At 36.8% G+C, this 18,728-nt stretch overlaps 1 protein-coding gene across 1 annotated transcript in view; it reads left to right on the top strand.

Annotated features, from left to right (window-relative positions):
- Positions 1 to 95: 95 nt before the first annotated feature.
- Positions 96 to 18,728, top strand: part of adamts12 (ADAM metallopeptidase with thrombospondin type 1 motif, 12) — a 40,544-nt gene continuing 21,911 nt past the window's right edge. Inside the window, exons 1-11 of the mRNA XM_048188725.1 lie at positions 96 to 225; positions 812 to 1,170; positions 11,385 to 11,565; positions 11,696 to 11,943; positions 12,049 to 12,132; positions 12,328 to 12,452; positions 12,973 to 13,122; positions 15,798 to 15,941; positions 16,075 to 16,219; positions 18,049 to 18,141; positions 18,227 to 18,372. Coding sequence (XP_048044682.1) covers positions 114 to 225; positions 812 to 1,170; positions 11,385 to 11,565; positions 11,696 to 11,943; positions 12,049 to 12,132; positions 12,328 to 12,452; positions 12,973 to 13,122; positions 15,798 to 15,941; positions 16,075 to 16,219; positions 18,049 to 18,141; positions 18,227 to 18,372 — 1,787 coding nt within the window. The 5' untranslated portion in view covers positions 96 to 113. The remainder of the gene's footprint in view (positions 226 to 811; positions 1,171 to 11,384; positions 11,566 to 11,695; positions 11,944 to 12,048; positions 12,133 to 12,327; positions 12,453 to 12,972; positions 13,123 to 15,797; positions 15,942 to 16,074; positions 16,220 to 18,048; positions 18,142 to 18,226; positions 18,373 to 18,728) is intronic.

Raw genomic sequence — 18,728 nt, 5'->3', positions numbered from 1 at the left:
CCAGAGGTCTCCTGCTTTCACCAGAAACTCCCCTCAGGACTGACTTTAACCAGTTCTTCGGCGTCAATGCAGCAGAACGTTTATTTACCGTTTTAATTTTGCGTTGCAGAAACATGCCAAGTCGGGTCAGCGTTGCGATTTTGCGGTTCAATTGTGTTTTCTTTCTGGCTGCGAGCCACGTCAAGAGCTCTGAATCGGACTACCTCTTTCCAGACACAGAACAAGGTTTGTGTTTTCATGCAAAAGAATTATACAAGTGTGTTCAAGTATATTTTACTTGCAACTTTTAGGCTGTTTTACCTACAGAAGGAGCTGGTAAGTCCCTCTGATATGTCAAGTGTTTCAAGTGGTCAGCTGCTGCAAAGTCAATGTTTCTGTTTCTGGAGCCCTGAACTTTACACAATCTCATTCTATCTATAAAAGCACATTTAACCCTTTAATGCATGAATGATTCAGTTCAATTACTTCAGTAGAAACAATCTCAATCTTGTATATGTATTTTGAGAAATTGCCACATCTGTTCATTGGAATAAAAGGTAATTGGTCTACAATTTCATGAGTCATTTTGTCTTTGTTTTATGTTGTCTGACATGAAGAGGACAGATATATGTAATTATGGGTGAGGATCAAAGGTAATCATGGTGGTTTGGATGTAACATAGCTCTCAATGGTTAAAATGGCTTGAATAAATCAATGCCTGGATTATATTTCACCCTATCAAAATAAAACTATCCTCTGGTAGCTCCAGAAATGATTGTCTGTTGTAATATGTACTTAAATGTAAAGTGAACTGTCTTGTTTTCATTCCTAGACCTCTTCATCAAGCAGCACTCTGAGTTTCACGTGGATCATCCTGAAAAAGTGGACAGGGATGGGAAATTCATCTCATACGCTTTATCACATCACTTCACTGACAGGCGACATAAGAGGGACCTGAATTCAGAGGAGAGACGGGTGTATTACAAACTCAACTACAAAGGTCGGGAGTTCACTCTCAATCTAACCACCAATGACAACCTACTCTCCAGTGAATATGTGTTGGAGAGACACAACGGGAGTTTAATGGAAAAGTGGCCACAAACATCTGGGAACGGCGCCTGCCACCTTCTTGGCACAGTAATGGATGATAACGTATCCGGGACCGCCGCCATCAGCACCTGTGAGGGACTGGTGAGAGATATTTGACTTAATCTGTCAGTTGTTTAATTTATATCATGCAGTTCATTTCTGGGGCTGCTGGTTGCATAAACTGCAACACTTAGACATGTCTTTCTTTAATACTGGTCCTAACTTTTTAAAGGCAGTTACACAAAAAGGTAGATCAGTCTAATTTGAATCAGAAAAGAAAGACTTATTACCTCTAAATTAGTTTTTAAGACACTCATTGAAGTATAAGCGTGAGACATCACTGCTGTTGTCAGAGCGCGATCAGACCTTACTAAGCGAATGCTGAACGCAGTTGGACATAGTGGTGTATTAGAGGTAAAAATTATATAAATAATGTTCGGTTTCTTGCACAAACCAATTGTTTCGTGTCTTAGGACATGAATGTGCTGTCACGAGCCGCAGGGTTTAATTTGGATTTGTCTATGCATATTTTTCGACTCTTATAAATTGTGTTACCATTCACTCGCATTATAAGACTGACAGACTGCAACGGTTGCAGTTAAAAATCATCATTTGTGTTCTACTGAAAAAACAAAGTCACCTACATCTTGGATGCCCTGGGGGGAAGCAGATAAACATCAAATTTTAATTTTTGGGTGAACTATCCCTTTAACATAGTGGCTAAGTTTATGCAACTGGCCAGTGGAGTGAATTTACATACTTGGGATCTTATTATAATATTACCACCCCTTAATCTGCACGTTTCCACCCACGGCGCTGTCATTTTGTTTTCGCAAGTGATCACGGTGTACCAGTTCTAATGCCATGGCAAAAATTTGAGCAAAGCATGCTAACTGTTCTGTCGTTGGCTGCACAGGCAAGCACAGAACACTATTTAGAGTCTTGTTAACTTGAATAGCCTGCAAGTTGACCCTGGCAAGCTCGATTGCTAAAAAAAGGAGCGTTTCTGTCTGAGCGATATTTTGGAAAAACTATTAGGCCATTCACAGAATGCCGTCATTTTACGCTGGACTGGTTCATAAACGTGGGTCAATTCAACGCTGGATTTTCACAAAAGATTAACATGACGGCACATGCTAGTTGATGGGTTGAATCAACTCCACAGCAACTACATAAATTTATCCACTAACCATTCAGAAATGTCCAGTTTCATTCTAAAAGTTGTAACTTCTTCCTGAGTCTCTCCATCAGTGTCGACTCCGGTTTGAACAATGTAAGGCTGAACACCGTTACTGACAATCCTCATTTTGGCTGCGTGAGATTCTCCAGCTTTGTTGTTGTTGAGCAACCAAAGCGTGAGCTGTTAAAGCTCCACCCTCTTCTGAAAAGCGGGCGGGGAGCAGCAGCTCATTTGCATTTAAAGGGAAACAAAAATTGCCGTGTTTGTGCTCACACCCAAATAGGGGCAAATTTGACAAGCTATAATAAATGATCTGTGGGGTATTTTGAGCTGAAACTTCACAGACACATTCTGGGGACACCAGAGACTTATATTACATCTTATGAAAGGGGCATAATAGGTTCCTTTTTAAAGAAAGCATTTTTTTAACAAGTCAAGTCACCTTTATATATATATATATATATATATAAAATATATATAGCGCTTTATACAATACAGATTGTTTCAAAGCAGCTTTACAGTGATAAACAGGAAAGAAATGATTCAATGATGCAAACAGACTTCAATTCTGCAGTAAAGCAGCTCTAAAAAGACAGTCATTTTTCAGTTGCACTCACTTCAGTGTTAATTTAGTTCAGTTTAATAACTGTGTAAAGTCAATTATGAAATTAGTTCAATTAATCTATAAAGCATCTCTGGAGAAAACAGTGATGTCATCATCCAGCTCAGTACAGTTCTCATCCAATAGTGTCAGTGCAGTCAAATCCGTAATATTTCTGAATATTAAGTGTCCCCAACTAAGCAAGTCAAAGGCAACAGTGGCAAGAAACCCAAACTCTCCCTTAAGCCTGACATTACCTGTCGTCCTACTCTCAAATTGTCATAGTTTTATAAAATTTTGAAGAAAAAAAAAACCTCTGTCTTCTTGTCCAGCCTTACATTTTTATTTTGAATGTTCCATTTCAATCTGAAATTGGCCACGTTATTGAAGTAAAATAGGTTGCTAATGCCATTTCATGTATTTGAAATTAATCTGACTGTTTCTTTCATAGGCCACTAGTAAACATATTTTGAATTACTTTATATTTAGATTTTTTTTTAATATTTTCAATTTTAATTTGTTTAAATTTGAGTAATTTTGTTGTGTGCTATATTTCTATTTAGCTTTAATTTATTTGTATTTTAGTAATTTTAGTACTTAAACATCTATAACATTTCAACATTTTTAATTTTCATTTAAGTTTTTAAGTTTCAGTGTTTCACCTAATATTTATATTTATTTATTCAATTACCAAAGTTTTAATAGTGTTAGTTAACAATAACCACACTGCTAGTAAAGTGCTCCTATAAACCTGGTGGTCCCAGACTGAACAAATGCCTGTCTGGAGCGACATCGACTGGCCTGTTAGACACTTAACTCTTTGGCCTCTGTTTTGTTTGCAAAAAGTCAGTGTTTGGCCCACAGAGTGACTCTACAAAGAAACAGCAGCGTGTGGGCTGTCTACTCAGGAGAGTAGATATGAAAGAGTTTATATTTTCCGACAATGACCGTCTGACTGTAAATCATCCCACTTATTACATGACTGCTTACCAAATGGATATACAAATGCACTTGAAATATTGCTCTGAGTTTAAATTATTTTTTAATCTAGGAAGGAAGAGAGCTTTGCAGGACAACAGTCAATTATACGATTTAATGTTCATTATACAACAATATTTCACTGCAGAATGCCACTTTTGACCAATCAGAATTAGCTGTTCCAGAGACCCATGTAATAAGATCCAATAGTAGCCTGTTATTCGAAATGGATTCCCATAAAAAGCAGGGAACTTGAGAAGAACTGTAACCAGGTCAGTGTGTCAGCACATAACATGACTCATTCTAACTTGGCAGTTGAACAAGAAGTTGCAAACGGTGAAAAGAGGAGATGCAGCGAGAATCAATTGTTGGTGAAAGCACAGGAAAGAGTTCTGGACTTGAAAATGAGCTTTGATTTATTAGGTGCATGCATAATTTGCATAAGTATGCCTGCAATACTTGCACTAAATGCTCTCTCTGTCTGTCTGTCACTGCCTGAGCATGCATGCCCCTCCTGTAAGGTCATGTTTATGTCAATCAACGGTGCTTCATTCCGTTCTCATGTTATCTTCCCCTCCAAACATTCTCTCTCAGTCTCGGGTGCTATTACATTCACATTCCATTAACTTTTATGCATTCACTCCTCAGAGACTCCGGTGTTTAATGTAAGAATGAGAGAAGCAGAAAATAAGACAGATAGACCTCTGTAAATTTGCTGTTTAGGATGCTGAGATGATTCCGGGTGCTTTTGCTTTTAAAGCGGACAAAGTCAGGATTCTTTGTGACCAAACTAAAATATAATGAGGTGCAAATGGTCAGTACAGAGTGTTTGTGCACTACAGCCATGCACAAACGATAAAAAACAATGTGCTAATGGTGCTACACCACTAGCACCATTAGCACATTGTTTTTTAGCAGAGGCCAAAAACTACACATGTTCAACGCTGCAGAGCTTGTGGAGAGTTTTTGAAGGAATAGTTTAACCAAAAATAAATATTCTGTCATCATTCTGTAATTTTTGTGTGGAACACAAAAAGAGTTTTTAATTTTATTAAATATTTTTCCATACAAGGCAAATTTATAGTGATCACCACTAGTGTCACCAAACATGTTTGTAAAAACATTGACTGTGTCAAACGGCTATTTCATGCATTCTGACTTATTTACACTGTTAAAGAGTTGAATTCTCATGCTAAAACATGGCCAAAACATGCCAAAAATATTTTGGACAGTTTTTTTCGAATATGGCCCTTTATTATGTAATAAAGGACGAAATTCCTTATACGGGCACTTCTCCCAGAAGGGCGGCGTGCACACATCGACCAGAGCGAGATAGCAAGAGCACACCCATAAACGTGCTTCATTCAGCTTTACGGAAGTCGTCGGCAGCCCTTCACAGGAATTGCTCAAGAAAGATTTGTCACTTTGTTTTTAGACCACGAAATCAACAATGTCACCAAAGAAGTGTGTTTTTGGTGGTGAGGGAAAGATAACCTTGCTTCCCAAAGAACCCAGCGTTAAGTGGAGCTGAGAGTTTTGTGCTCACGCATTACATTGATGCGCTCTTGATATTTGTTATTAAAATAACCATAGAAACTGATAGTTGCAATCACTTTTTATTGGTTAAAGTGAATGGAGAATATCTCGGCTGTTTTCGGAAAGACTCAGTACAGCATGTGTATCTTTTAAAAATATGATAAAACTAACGACTTTTCGGCGATATGAAGGATGCACTACTACTCTGTAGGTACTCAGGATTAACATGAGATTGGCAGAAACTTTATTGTTTGTCCAAACAGGTAGTCCCACTCCAAACTGGTTAAGCCAGAAGTTGACATTTCGGACTGCTCAAACAATACTCTAGTGTTCAAAAGTTTAATTATAAAGTTTAATCAATTTAAAATCAATTTAATATATTTTAAAATGTAATGCAATGCAAAGCTGAATTTTCAGCATCATTACTTAAGTCTTCAGTGTCACATGATCCTTCAGAAATCATTCCAATATTTGCTGCTCAAGAAACATTACTTATTATTATCAATGTTGAAAACAGTTAATTTTTTTTGTGGAAACTAGATTATTTTTTTTTTAATTATGATTCTTTGATGAATATAAAGTTCAAAAGAACAGCATTTATTTGAAATAGAAATCTTTTGTACATCATAAATGTCTTTACTGTCACTTTTGACCAATTTAATTTGTCCTTGCTGAATAAAAAAATCGTTCTGACTCCAAACTTTTGAACAGTAGTGTATCTTGAAAGTATTCCAGAGCCAAAGTGTTTATAATTATAGTCATCTCACACATTAATCTAGGATGGGACGAAGTATTTTAGTAATGTGGTGTATTTCATTTGCACGATAAACTGAATTTTTTCTGTTTACGGTTTGGTTTATGGTCCTTGTGAAAAACCCAAAGCTCTGAACTCTGTTGACTCCTTTTTTTCCTCAATTTTTATTTCAAACCAGAGCAGTTACAGATAAACAAAACTACCCGTCACTGACCCGCTCTGCAGTAGTCATCAGATCCATACATGTTTCCTGCCCTCCAGAGGACGTATGACTGGTTTTGAAGTACTATACTATAGTTTGAAGTCCTTTACATAAGATGGATGACCTATATAGTATCCTGTTTGAAGTCCTACCAAAACCTGCAGGAACTCTGGAAGCCAAGCAACACACACATGGCTTCTGTATTTAGCAGTTCAGCTTTTGTTTTCACAATGCCCCCTGACACCAAAGCTCGTGTTTCTGCTGTGAGGAGCAGATGAGCAGAGAGAAAGAGAAGACTGGCCCACAAAAAACAGAGATGGACTTAAATGTCTTATGGGCTTGTGTAAACTACCTTACAGTAAAATGACACAGCAATTGTATTGTATTTTGTGTGTGTGTATATATACACACACACACACATACTCATATGCTCATATACATATCATGGTATTTTGTCACTAGGTTGCAGTTATAGCATCGGATGATACCACAGTACTTTAAATAGGACCAATTATCCCCATTTTCACAAGATGTAATATACGTCTCTGGTGTCCCCAGAATGTGTCTGTGAAGTTTCAGCTCAAAATACCCCACAGATAATTTATTATAGCTTGTCAAATTTGCTACTATTTGGGTGTGAGCAAAAACATGCCATTTTTGTGTGTGTCCCTTTAAATGCAAATGAGTTGCTGCTCCCGGCCCCCTTTCCAGAAGAGGGCAGAGCTTTAACAGCTCAACATCAACAAAGCTGGAGAAATGAGGATTGTCAGTAACGGTGTTCAGCTTTACATTGTTCAAACCGGAGTCGACACTGATGGAGAGATTCAGGAAGAAGTTACAACTTTTAGAATGAAACTGGACGTTTCTGAATGGTTACTGGATAAATTTATGTAGTTACTGTGGAGTTGATTCAACTCATCGACTAGCATGTGCCGCCATGTTCATGTTTTGTGCAAATCCAGCGTTGAATTGACCCTCGTTTGTGAAGCAGTCCGGCGTAAAATGACGGCATGACAACAACACTCTACTACAACAACTCTTCCTTTTCTCTGAAGCAGCCCAACATGGCCCCGCCCCCTTTGTTACATGCTCTTGGGGGCGGGGTTTATGTAAATTGTGGGGATTGTGATGTCACCAACCTGAAAAGAAGCTTGTTGTAGTCCCTACCAGCCATTTGTTGTAGTCCTTAAAAAGAGATTTCTGTAAAAGAAAATATCTCCCTTTGCATTGAACTTTGAGTGTCGTAACTTTGCAAATGTTTTGCATATTCATATACCATAGTACCAATATACTTCAAAGAATATTGTAGTATTATACTACTGTATCATATGATAATTTTACTGTATCAATTATACTGTATCATCATCTGATACTAGTATTTTCATTATAAATGCCCAAAAAAAAAAAAAAAAAAAAAAAAAAAATATATATATATAAACATACATACACACACACATACAAATGAGACACTTGTTGACTAGATTACTTGGTTTTGGAAGTATTCCATGAGAAATGTTTGAGTTCGTTTTGAGATCTCTGGTTTTTGATGTCAGACTTTGCTATCTTGGCAAATCTAAGCACAGTTTGAGATCTCTTCTGAAACTCTAGAGGAGACACATGAGATTACTGGGTTCTTTTGTCAGGAGAAAAATCTGAGAAGCAGGAGACATACACAAATCTATGTTTACTCTCCATTTTTTTGTCTAGGCGAAGCAATTGAGACACTAAACAGATCTCAGTTGTGATTTTTCTTTCATTTGAGGAGATATGTGCTTTTAGAGTCTCACGCCATACCTATACAACACAGTTGTAAGTGTTGCAGTGGTTAGTATTGTTTAGACTCTGTGGATGATCGACGTGACTGTGTCAATATTATGACTGTGTCTCCGGCCCCCTGGAGAATTCATGGTGTATTCCTCTGTCTTTCCACAAATCCTAGTATCTGTTTTGCATTACGCACAGCCCAGTCACAGCCCAGTTTCGAAACATTTGGAATGTTTTTCTGGTCACAGTTTATTTAGTTTGTACTGAACACACACACACATACACACCTGTTTTTGGCCTGTGGGACTGATTCATTCAGCATGGCGGTGAATCAGCAATGAGTGCAGTGAAGCTGCTGGGATTTCACAGCAGTTCCAAGAATGAATGGTGATAAGAGAAAAATGGCACGTTTCATTTTGTTTTTTGCCAAAATTAAATCTCACAGGTTGAAGTGTTCAGAGTCCAAGACATACAGAGAAACACACTTTAAGAACAATGTAAAAAGTGGACATGCAACCTGATCTGACCCTTAAAATATGAGTTTAACAGTTGGGTTTATGATTCAAAAGTCTCTAACCTTAAAAGGTTAGTTCACCCAAAAATGAAAATTCTGTCATTAATTACTCACCCTCATGTCTTTCCAAACCCGAAAGACTTTCGTTCATCTTTGGAACACAAATGAAGACATTTTTGATGAAGTCTGAGAGCTTTCTGTCCTTCCATTGACAGCTACGCAATTGAAACTTTGATGCTTCAAAAAGTTCTTAAAGTAAAACTAATCCATATGAATTGGGTGATTTAGTTTTTGGGTGATTTAGTCCAAATCACTTTATATGATGAACAGATTGAATTTAGGCTTTTATTGACATCATATAACAATGATCAGCGAAGAAGCTCAACCGAACCCGAATGACGCGTGAGAACAAACCACTTTCTGAACCTCTTTTCTGAACGTGCTGCGAAACACATGAGAATGAACCTCATTGGTTCTTGCATGTCTAGCAAACATGTTTGAGCTTCTGTTTACCACAACTGATGTGTGCATGTTTACATATAAATAAAAGCCTGTTCATCATATAAAGCGATCGAGTCCCTTCAGAAAATTTGGACTAAACCACTCAATTCATATGGATTAGTTTTACGATCTCTTTATGAACTTTTTGAAGCGTCAAAGTTTCAATTGTTTAGCTGTCTATGGAGGAACAGAAAGCTCTCAGATTTCATGAAAAAGACTTTCATTTGTGTTCTGAAGATGAACGAAGGTCTTACGGGTGTGGAACGACATGAGGGTGAGTAATTAATGACAGAATTTTCAGTTTTGGATGAACTAACCCTTTAAAGGTGCAAATAGGATTGAATTCATTTTAACACTTTCATGTCAAACTGCATGGATGTGTGACATTTAACGAATGCTTTGAATGTGTTATAATGTGATTGTTTTATGTTTTAGCATGTGCACGTGACACGTTTGAGCACACCTGGTGGGTAATCTTACTAAAGCCCCCGCAGTGTGGAGAAAATGCCAGGACTGGCAAGAACTTGCAAGGGAAATTAACAAACAGAGCGAGTGTGACAGGGAAAATACCTTCCCTGCATTCAGTGGAATTCCAACAGATCTAAATAATGAAGCCTGACACCTGAAGTGTCATTATAGTGCAAACTACTTTAAATGATTTGAACAAACCATTAATGCGTAACGCGTCCCAAACTGTTTGGGCTATAGACATGAATGACACCTCAAACTGAGTGGCTTGTTGAGGAGAGTTGGGCTGTAAATTTGTTGGGTGTGCCATTTTCAACTGGTGGATGTTAAAACAAGTGAAAAATTACCATAGATTTACACTGACAAAGTGTGAACCCATGGGATCCCTAAATTATAGATACAGGATGGTAGGCTCTTCTGCTTTTGAGCAATGTACACAGACCCTATTTCACAGAGACAATCATAAACTGTAATAATGTTACTCCTACAACAAGGATGGCGAGTTTTGAATTTTACAATTAAAGAGGCTCAAAACACAAGAGCGTTCAAAAATTGGGGGTTGGTACGATTTTTAAATGTTTTTAAAAGATGCCTCTTAGGGCCTGTTTACACCAAGAACTATAACTATAAAGATAATGACAGCTATATTATCTAACTATCATTGTATTTATTCTAAGCATGCTGCAGTTTTGTCATCTGCCACTTTAAATGCTCAAACTCTTTAAAAAACAGAATGGATTCTGATTGGCTATCAATGTTGTATCGCTCATCAGCTGGAAATATAATTTTGAAAGTGATTCCAATGATGTAATTTCTCTGTGCTGTTATTGTTATAGTTGTGTTGTGAACTCTGCTGTTCTTTTATATTTATAAACATTTTTAGAACTATATTTTTATCATCATCATTATTATATGTATAGTCCTTGGTGTGAATGGGCCTTTATGCTCACCAAGGCTGTAAAAACAGTAATATTGTGAAATATTACAGATTAAAAATTATATTAAATATATAAATGTAATTTACTCCTGTGATCAAAGCTGAATTTTCAGTATCATTACTCGTCTTCAGTGTCACATGATCCTTCAGAAATCATTCTATGCTGATTAAAACATTTCTAATTATTATCAATGTTGAAAACAGTTGTGCTGCTTAATTTTTTGAAATTCGAAACATAAATATTTGTTTGAAATACAAATATTTTGCAACATGATAAATGTCTTTTCTGCCACTTTTGATTAATTTAATGCATACTTGGTGAATAAATATGAAAGCTGATTTTCACCAATTTATATCTTGCAATTCTGACTTTTTTTTTCAGAATTGCGGTATATAAACTTGCAATTTTTAAAAAAATATATATATTTATGGGCTTTTTGTGCCTTTATTTGGAGAGGACAGTAGAGAGCAGACAGGAAAGCATTGGGCAGAGAGAGGGGGGCAGGATCAGCAAAGGACGTCGAGACGGGAATCGAACTCGGGTCGCCGTGAATGCATTTGCACCATATGTTGGTGCGCTAACCACTAGGCTATCAGCGCAGACATAAACTTTTTTTATAACACAACTACAAGTTTATATCTCGCAATTCTGACTTTATAACTCGCAATTGCGAGTTTATATTTCGCAATACTCTAAAAAAAAGTCAGAATTGTGAGATAAAAAGTCGCAATTACCCTTTGTATTTTTTTTTTCAGTGGCTGAAACAAGCTTCCATAAATAAAAGTATTAAAAAAAAATGTGCTGCCCCCAAACGTTTAAACGGTAATGTAAATGGCATCTGTTATGATTTATGACTAACTGTCTTGTTTTTTACTTATAGAGAGGGCTGTTAAATTTACCAGAGGGACCGTTATTGATCGAGCCAGTCCGTGGCCACACCCCAAATGCCACTCATCCACGACACCCGCATGTGATCTACCGGAGTTTAACCTGGAGCGGCCTCAGGCGGCGACGCAGCACAGATGCGCACAGCGTTCACTATAGTCCGTGTGGGGTCAAAGGTCAGATAATAAAGAAATTATGTTAGATGCATAATCTTTATATGGTATTAAAAGGATGCTTTGGGAAGCTACATTTTTTTAATCATTGTAAGCTGTGGTGCATGAACAGAATTTGTGTGTGTTTGTGCAGATGGTTCCAAGTATTCCCAAAAGGTGGAGCAAGAGAGAGAGCGCTGGGAGCAGGAACAGCAGGGTGGGGATCATAATCACGATCCAAATCGGGAATGGAGTCAAGAGTGGGAACGCCCTCGGAGGATCTCCCCTCGCTCCATCAGCAAAGAGCGCTGGGTGGAGACCATGGTGGTGGGCGACTCCAAACTCGTGGACTACCACGGAAGTGGAAACGTTGAGTCCTACATCTTTACCATCATGAACATGGCAAGTGATTCGGTTTCAACTAAGACTTTCATTGTATAGAAAAGAGCAGCTGTTACTTGCAGCTCTGGCTTTCTTATGTAAATATTTTGTATTACTTTCTTGTAGGTGGCAGGAATTTTTCATGATGCCAGCATCGGTAATGCAATTCATATCGTATTGGTCCGGCTCATTCTGCTACAGAGAGAGGAAGTACATATGAATTTATTTTGATATTTATAGATTTATAGATTTTTTTTTCCTTTGGACTAACTGATGAGGCTGGTTGAACATGGACATCAATGCTTAAGAAGTCTGAACATATGCACAAAATAACATTTGCTGTTTTTAGCAGGGTTACTGGACACCATATAAATAAAATTAATTTGGACTTTCGTGTGTTTTCAGAAAGGGCTGAAGATCATTCACCACGCTGATACGACTCTCACCAGCTTCTGTACCTGGCAGAAAAACCTCAATCCCCAAAGTGACACTCATCCTGCACACCACGATGTCGCTATACTCATCACACGGTAAAAAGACTGCGGCCCGTACATGCACACATGCACAATACATACATATATTGTAATATCTTTTATATGTAAATACTTTTTTATTTATTATCTTTTTTATATATATCTTATATATTAAATTTTTTTTATTTAGGTTTTTATTGCGGTAATTTCAACATTTCTTTACACTTGGCTGGTACCTGAACACACATGAACTCACTCACTCTCAATCATTATCATAAATGTCAGTTTCTTGGTTACAGTAATGGAGCTGTCTTTCTCTGAGCCTTTAACAGCCCCTAAACGCTCTTTTCAACCCAGAGCTCCACAGATTGAATTACCTCATCATGTCCTGATCCAAGGCTTTGAGATTGTCTAGAACTGAACACAGTTTTTGCATAAATGGCAAAGAATTCAACCCATGGCCATAACTCTTCTTCAGCAGTTTTACCCCTGCAGCACAACTTTAGTAGCCTATAAAATGAATCAAAGCAGCTGTTGTGCTCTGTTGTGTCTGACCTGATGTGATCTCTCCTCTCAGGAAGGATATCTGCGCAGGCATGAATCAGCCGTGTGAGACGCTAGGCTTGTCTCACCTTTCAGGCATGTGCCAGCCGCATCGCTCATGCAATATCAACGAGGACTCAGGGCTACCGGTCGCTTTCACTATCGCTCATGAGCTTGGACACAGGTACGTTTGTATGAGATGGTGTCATTGGTGCCTGAATATGGCATTCATTTTTCATCCATCATTTGGAAAGGTCACTGATTATGAATGGAAAATAGGCAAAAATATGAAAATACAGAGAATTTTATTGTGTGTACAATCTACAAATCTGCCACGATGCAGAAAAAAAGTGCACAGCAATGAAGGGGTGACACTCTAAAATATCAAGAGTGCAAAACAGACACATTTCACAACACAAAGCAAGTTTTTGCAAATGCGTGAAATAAAATCAATAATTTAGCCACAATGCAATAAAAACACAGACACCAAGGAAGGGGTTACACTCTAAAACATCGAGAGTATAAAACAGACACACCCACTCAAACACACACTCACAGACTCACACACAACACACTATTATACACACACAAATGAACAATATGGCCAGAAGACTCAAATTAGAGGTTGAAATCAGGTTGATTAACCTCTGATTAAGCATTTGTTTTCATTTTTGTTGCATTTTGATGTTATGCATAACAAAATGTCTTTCTCTGTGTTCAGGTTTGACTGCAGTAAAATTAATGCAAAAACTGACATTTCAAACCAATATTTCAACAGCAACAAAAAAATCTAAACCTTTACAAAAAGTTGTCTTTGAGGATGTCTAAATATATATATATCTAAATCCACAACCTAATAAAAATAAGTATTTATGTATCTAAAAATAAGTATTTATGTCTAAAAACAACTAGTTTAATTGTTTTTAATTGATTTTTAAAAGGGTTTTTTGTATTATTTTTAATTAGAAAAAAAACGTAATTATTGCATAAATATTAACTAATTATACTATAATGAATGCATGCAAATTTAGTGCATCTTTATAAAATAACATTGTTTTATATTGCACATCAAAAGTGTTATATCAAGTAATGTGACTAAATTAATATACATTTCTGCATGGTGTTGTATGTCACTATTCATTCATGCATGTTATTCCAAAGAAAATAAAGTTTTATTTTCATAATGTTTCATCAGAATATTATACCTTGCTTAGCCTCTGAAATGACTTTTCTTTTCAACTGATGTCACAAAACTTTTTTACAATCCAAACAATTCCTGATCCAATTAATCCCTCTCTAAATTTTTTCCTTGAAAAACACTGCTGTTCAAAAGTTTGGGGTTGTATTTTTTTTTTAAAGAACTTAAAGGTGCCCTAGATTCAAAAATTGAATTTACCTCGGCATAGTTGAATAACAAGAGTTCAGTACATGGAAATGACATACAGTGAGTCTCAAACTCCATTGTTTCCTCCTTCTTATATCAATCTCATTTGTTTAAAAGACCTCCGAAGAACAGGCGAATCTCAACATAACACCGACTGTTATGTAACAGTCGGGGTGTACGCCCCCAATATTTGCATATACCAGCCCATGATCGAGGCATTACACAAGGGCAGCCAGTATTAACGTCTGGATCTGTGCACAGCTGAATCAACAAACTAGGTAAGCAAGCAAGAACAATAGCAAAAAATGGCAGATGGAGCAATAATAACTGACATGATTCATGATATCATGATATTTTTAGTGATATTTGTAAATTGTCTTTCTAAATGTTTCGTTAGCATGTTGCTAATGTACTGTTAAATGTGGTTAAAGTTACCATCGTTTCTTACTGTATTCACGGAGACAAGAGCCGTCGCTATTTTCATTATTAAACACTTGCAGTCTGTATAATTCATAAACACAACTTCATTCTTTATAAATCTCTCCAACAGTGTAGCATTAGCCGTTAGCCACGGAGCACAGCCTCAAACTCATTCAGAATCAAATGTAAACATCAAAATAAACACTGTACTTACGCGATTAGACATGCTGCATGACAAACACTTTGTAAAGATCCATTTTGAGGGTTATATTAGCTGTTTGAACTTTTTTTTATGTTGTTTAAGGCAAGCGCGAGCTCTTGGGGCGTGGAGCACCAGATTTAAAGGGCCACACACCCTGAATCGGCTCATTTCTAATGATGCCCCAAAATAGGCAGTTAAAAAAATTAATTAAAAAAAATCTATGGGGTATTTTGAGCTGAAACTTCACAGACACATTCAGGGGACACCTTAGACTTATATTACATCTTTTTAAAAAAAGTTCTAGGGCACCTTTAAAACATATATTTATCAAAGACACATTAAATAGATCAAAAGTGACAGTAAAGGGCATTTGTGATGTTACAAATAATTTCTATTTAAAATAAATTCTGTTCTTTTGAACCTTCTATTCATCAAAGTATCCTGAAAAAACAAAATTATGTTTTCCACAAAAATATTGAGCAGCACAACTGTTTTCAACATATATAATAATAATAAAAAAAATATTTCTTGAACTGCAAAGCATCATATTAGAATGATTTCTGAAGTTTTTGAATACAGCTTATCATCACAGGAATAAATGACATTTTAAAAAATATTCAAATAGAAATTGGTTAACAGTTAATTTGCGATAATATTTCACAGTAATACTGTCTTTACTGTGTTTGTGATCAAATATATGCAGCCTTGGTGAGCAGAGGAGACTTCTTTCAAAAACATTAAAAAATTTTACCAACCCCAAAACTTTGAACTGCTGTTTGAAAGGAAATTCTGGAAGATAATTTGAAAGGTGTTGAGTGACTTAAGGAGTGATTCAGCTCGTTTTGTGTTGTAGTTTCGGAATCCATCATGACGGTCAAGGGAATGACTGTGAGTTAGTGGGGAGACATCCCTTCATCATGTCCCGCCAGCTCCACTACGACTCCTCTCCTCTCACCTGGTCCTCCTGCAGCAAGGAGTACATAACACGCTTTCTCGAGTGAGAACACGCACTCATGTACAGGAACATGTAATTGCATGCTTTATATCTTACGTCTTGCCACTAATTTTTGAATATTCCAGACTATGATCTTCATTCATAAAGCTCTGTTATCTTCCTCTCACCTGCTCAGTCGAGGTTGGGGTTTCTGTCTGGATGACCGTCCATCTAAGAGGGACCTCAGCACCCCCGTGGCGGCACCTGGAGTGCGATACACCCCCCAGCACCAGTGCCAGCTGCAGTACGGACCCAACGCCACCTTCTGCTCAGAAGTGGATGTAAGGAGTGCATTGCTCAAAAAACAAGATAAATAGAAAGGGCAAGATCCAGGTTCAAATCAAGTTAAATATCTAAATAAATAAATAATCATTCACTGCAAACTATATTATCACCCAAAAGTTGAATATATAATTATGTCCAACTTTATCCGCAAACATACAGTATACTCACATAGGGCGATATATGCTATATAGCAAGTCTCAACTGCTTGATTGCTTGTATCGTTGCAAAATGTAAACTATCACTGTAGTTGCTTACTTTCATATTATATAGTATAGTATGTCAGCGTAGTATTATGTCCAAATTCACAGTATTCATAAAACAGTAGGCGAAAAGTACCCGGTTGATCTACTACTTCCAGTGAGATTCTGAAGTGTGCATTCGATGGGCACTTTACTATCCCATGAGGCCACGGGTGAGGAGTTGTGAATGGAAGTGAAGCAACGTGACTGATAGTGTGGCTCACATGACAATGACAACATGTCCGAATTTCAGTCATACTACACACATTCATACTATATAGTACATACTTTTTTAACGGTTGCGAAGTTTCAAACCAAATCCAATTTTTTTTCAGATGCAGCAATTATTATCCCCAGCTCTAATCTGCTAAATGCAACTATAAGGCATGAAAATCTGAAGATATTATACATATTAACATTGTGATTTTCTGTAAAGCTGCTTTGAAACAATGTGTATTGTGAAAAGTGCTACATACATTTAAAAAATTGCCACATTTTTTGAAAAAGAGGGTTATCTACCCATGCAAAAGTCACCACCATGATAATAACAATGCGCTGCAAATGCAATGCAGATGCTAGGTGGATTTTAGTGGATTGCTATGCAGTTTCTGGTGGTTGTTTATTGCCTCTATTTAAAGGACTCTACTCTATGCCCAAGTTTCTGTGTTATTTAGGTTCCTAGATTTGGATTGGGACACTTTGTGTAATTTTTTTGGCCATTTTATTTTCTCCCAGGCAAAAATTGTCCAATCAAAACATTGTCAGATTTTCAGAAAAAAAAAAAAAAACATCAAATCACTTAAATATAATAAAATAATTTCACAACTCTCTTTAATAAACTGTGATTTGGTGCTTATACACCAGAGTTTTATGATTTAAGTGTTTGTTCAAAAAGTTCAAAATTCTTTTTTGTGGTAATAGACACAGGCACCCGCCAACTAGCCACTTTGGTGAGTTGAATTTTATATATAATGTATACATTTTTCAATTGTAGTCTTTTAAATAATAATCAAAGTGCAATGTAGTGTTGCCAAAAATATACATTTTTTAATACTGATAACTGAAATATCTGAAACGCTTCTAATACTCATTTCCCACAGAATAGATACACGATACCAGCTGCGCTTTCTCTCTCTCTCATCTCTCTGACAGCGAATCAACACACAAACCCTCCTGCCCTCACTGACTCCTTTCATTTGCTCTGGATGAATATTGTTAATGTTACAGGGCTTGAATTTCAGCGTGGGATTGTACATATTGCACATAATTTTACTAATTTCTGCAGATTTTGTGTATGCGCACATAAAGCCGCCTCTCAGTACTAAATTGAGTTCTTTTTCAAATACACACAAAATAATGTCAGAATGCTGGTCTTGGTGAATATTCAAGTAAACACAGTCAGTTATGTTTTAAGTGAATGTAAACAGTTGAGAAAGAAAACACATGTGATGAGATAATATTAAAAATATCTCTATGGCAAAAGATTACTTTGATTTTCTTCTAAAATATAATGTATTTTCTTGTCTCAAATAATGATGGGGTTCTTCAGGTTGTCAAGTAATTAATGCTGGCCCTTTTGGTTCCAGAATGTGTGTCAAATTCTGTGGTGCTCTGTAAATGGTTCATGCCGCTCCAAACTGGACTCGCCAATCGACGGAACCAGGTGTGGACCTGAGAAGGTAGGAGAGATTTACATGTAGAGAGAAGAACACAAAGTATTTTTTTGTTTTGCTATATATTTAATCGTGCATCTGTGTGTGTCAGTGGTGTATCTCTGGTGAGTGTGTCATCGTAGGAAAGTTACCAGAAACAGTGCATGGAGGCTGGGGTCCCTGGAGCACCTGGACTCACTGCTCTCGTACCTGCGGAGCCGGCGTCCAGTCAGCTGACAGGGAATGCAACCAGCCCAAGTACCACAGCCACTTCTTCTCTTCATTATTCCTCAGTGCTTTTCTTTCGTTTTGTTGTCAGTTTGGGGTCAGTAAGATTTAAAAAAAAAAAAAAAAATTAATACTTATATTGAGCAAGGATGATATATTATATACTTATATTGAGCATTACCTTGATCAAAAGTGACAGTATCAGAAGCTGATTAAAAGTGACCAGATCAGCATATTAAAGGGTTATTATCAGCATATTAAAGTCTCTTAAGCTCACCGATGATGCATTTATTTGACCAAACGCACTAAAAACAGTAATAATGTGAAATATTGCAATTTAAAAAAGTTTTCTATTTTAATATATTTTAAAATATAATTTATTCCTG

Source organism: Megalobrama amblycephala, linkage group LG4 (assembly GCF_018812025.1).
Source record: "Megalobrama amblycephala isolate DHTTF-2021 linkage group LG4, ASM1881202v1, whole genome shotgun sequence".
Taxonomy (NCBI): domain Eukaryota; kingdom Metazoa; phylum Chordata; class Actinopteri; order Cypriniformes; family Xenocyprididae; genus Megalobrama; species Megalobrama amblycephala.
Note: the sequence above shows the minus strand (reverse complement) of the source record. Positions and strands in the feature narration are given on the sequence as shown.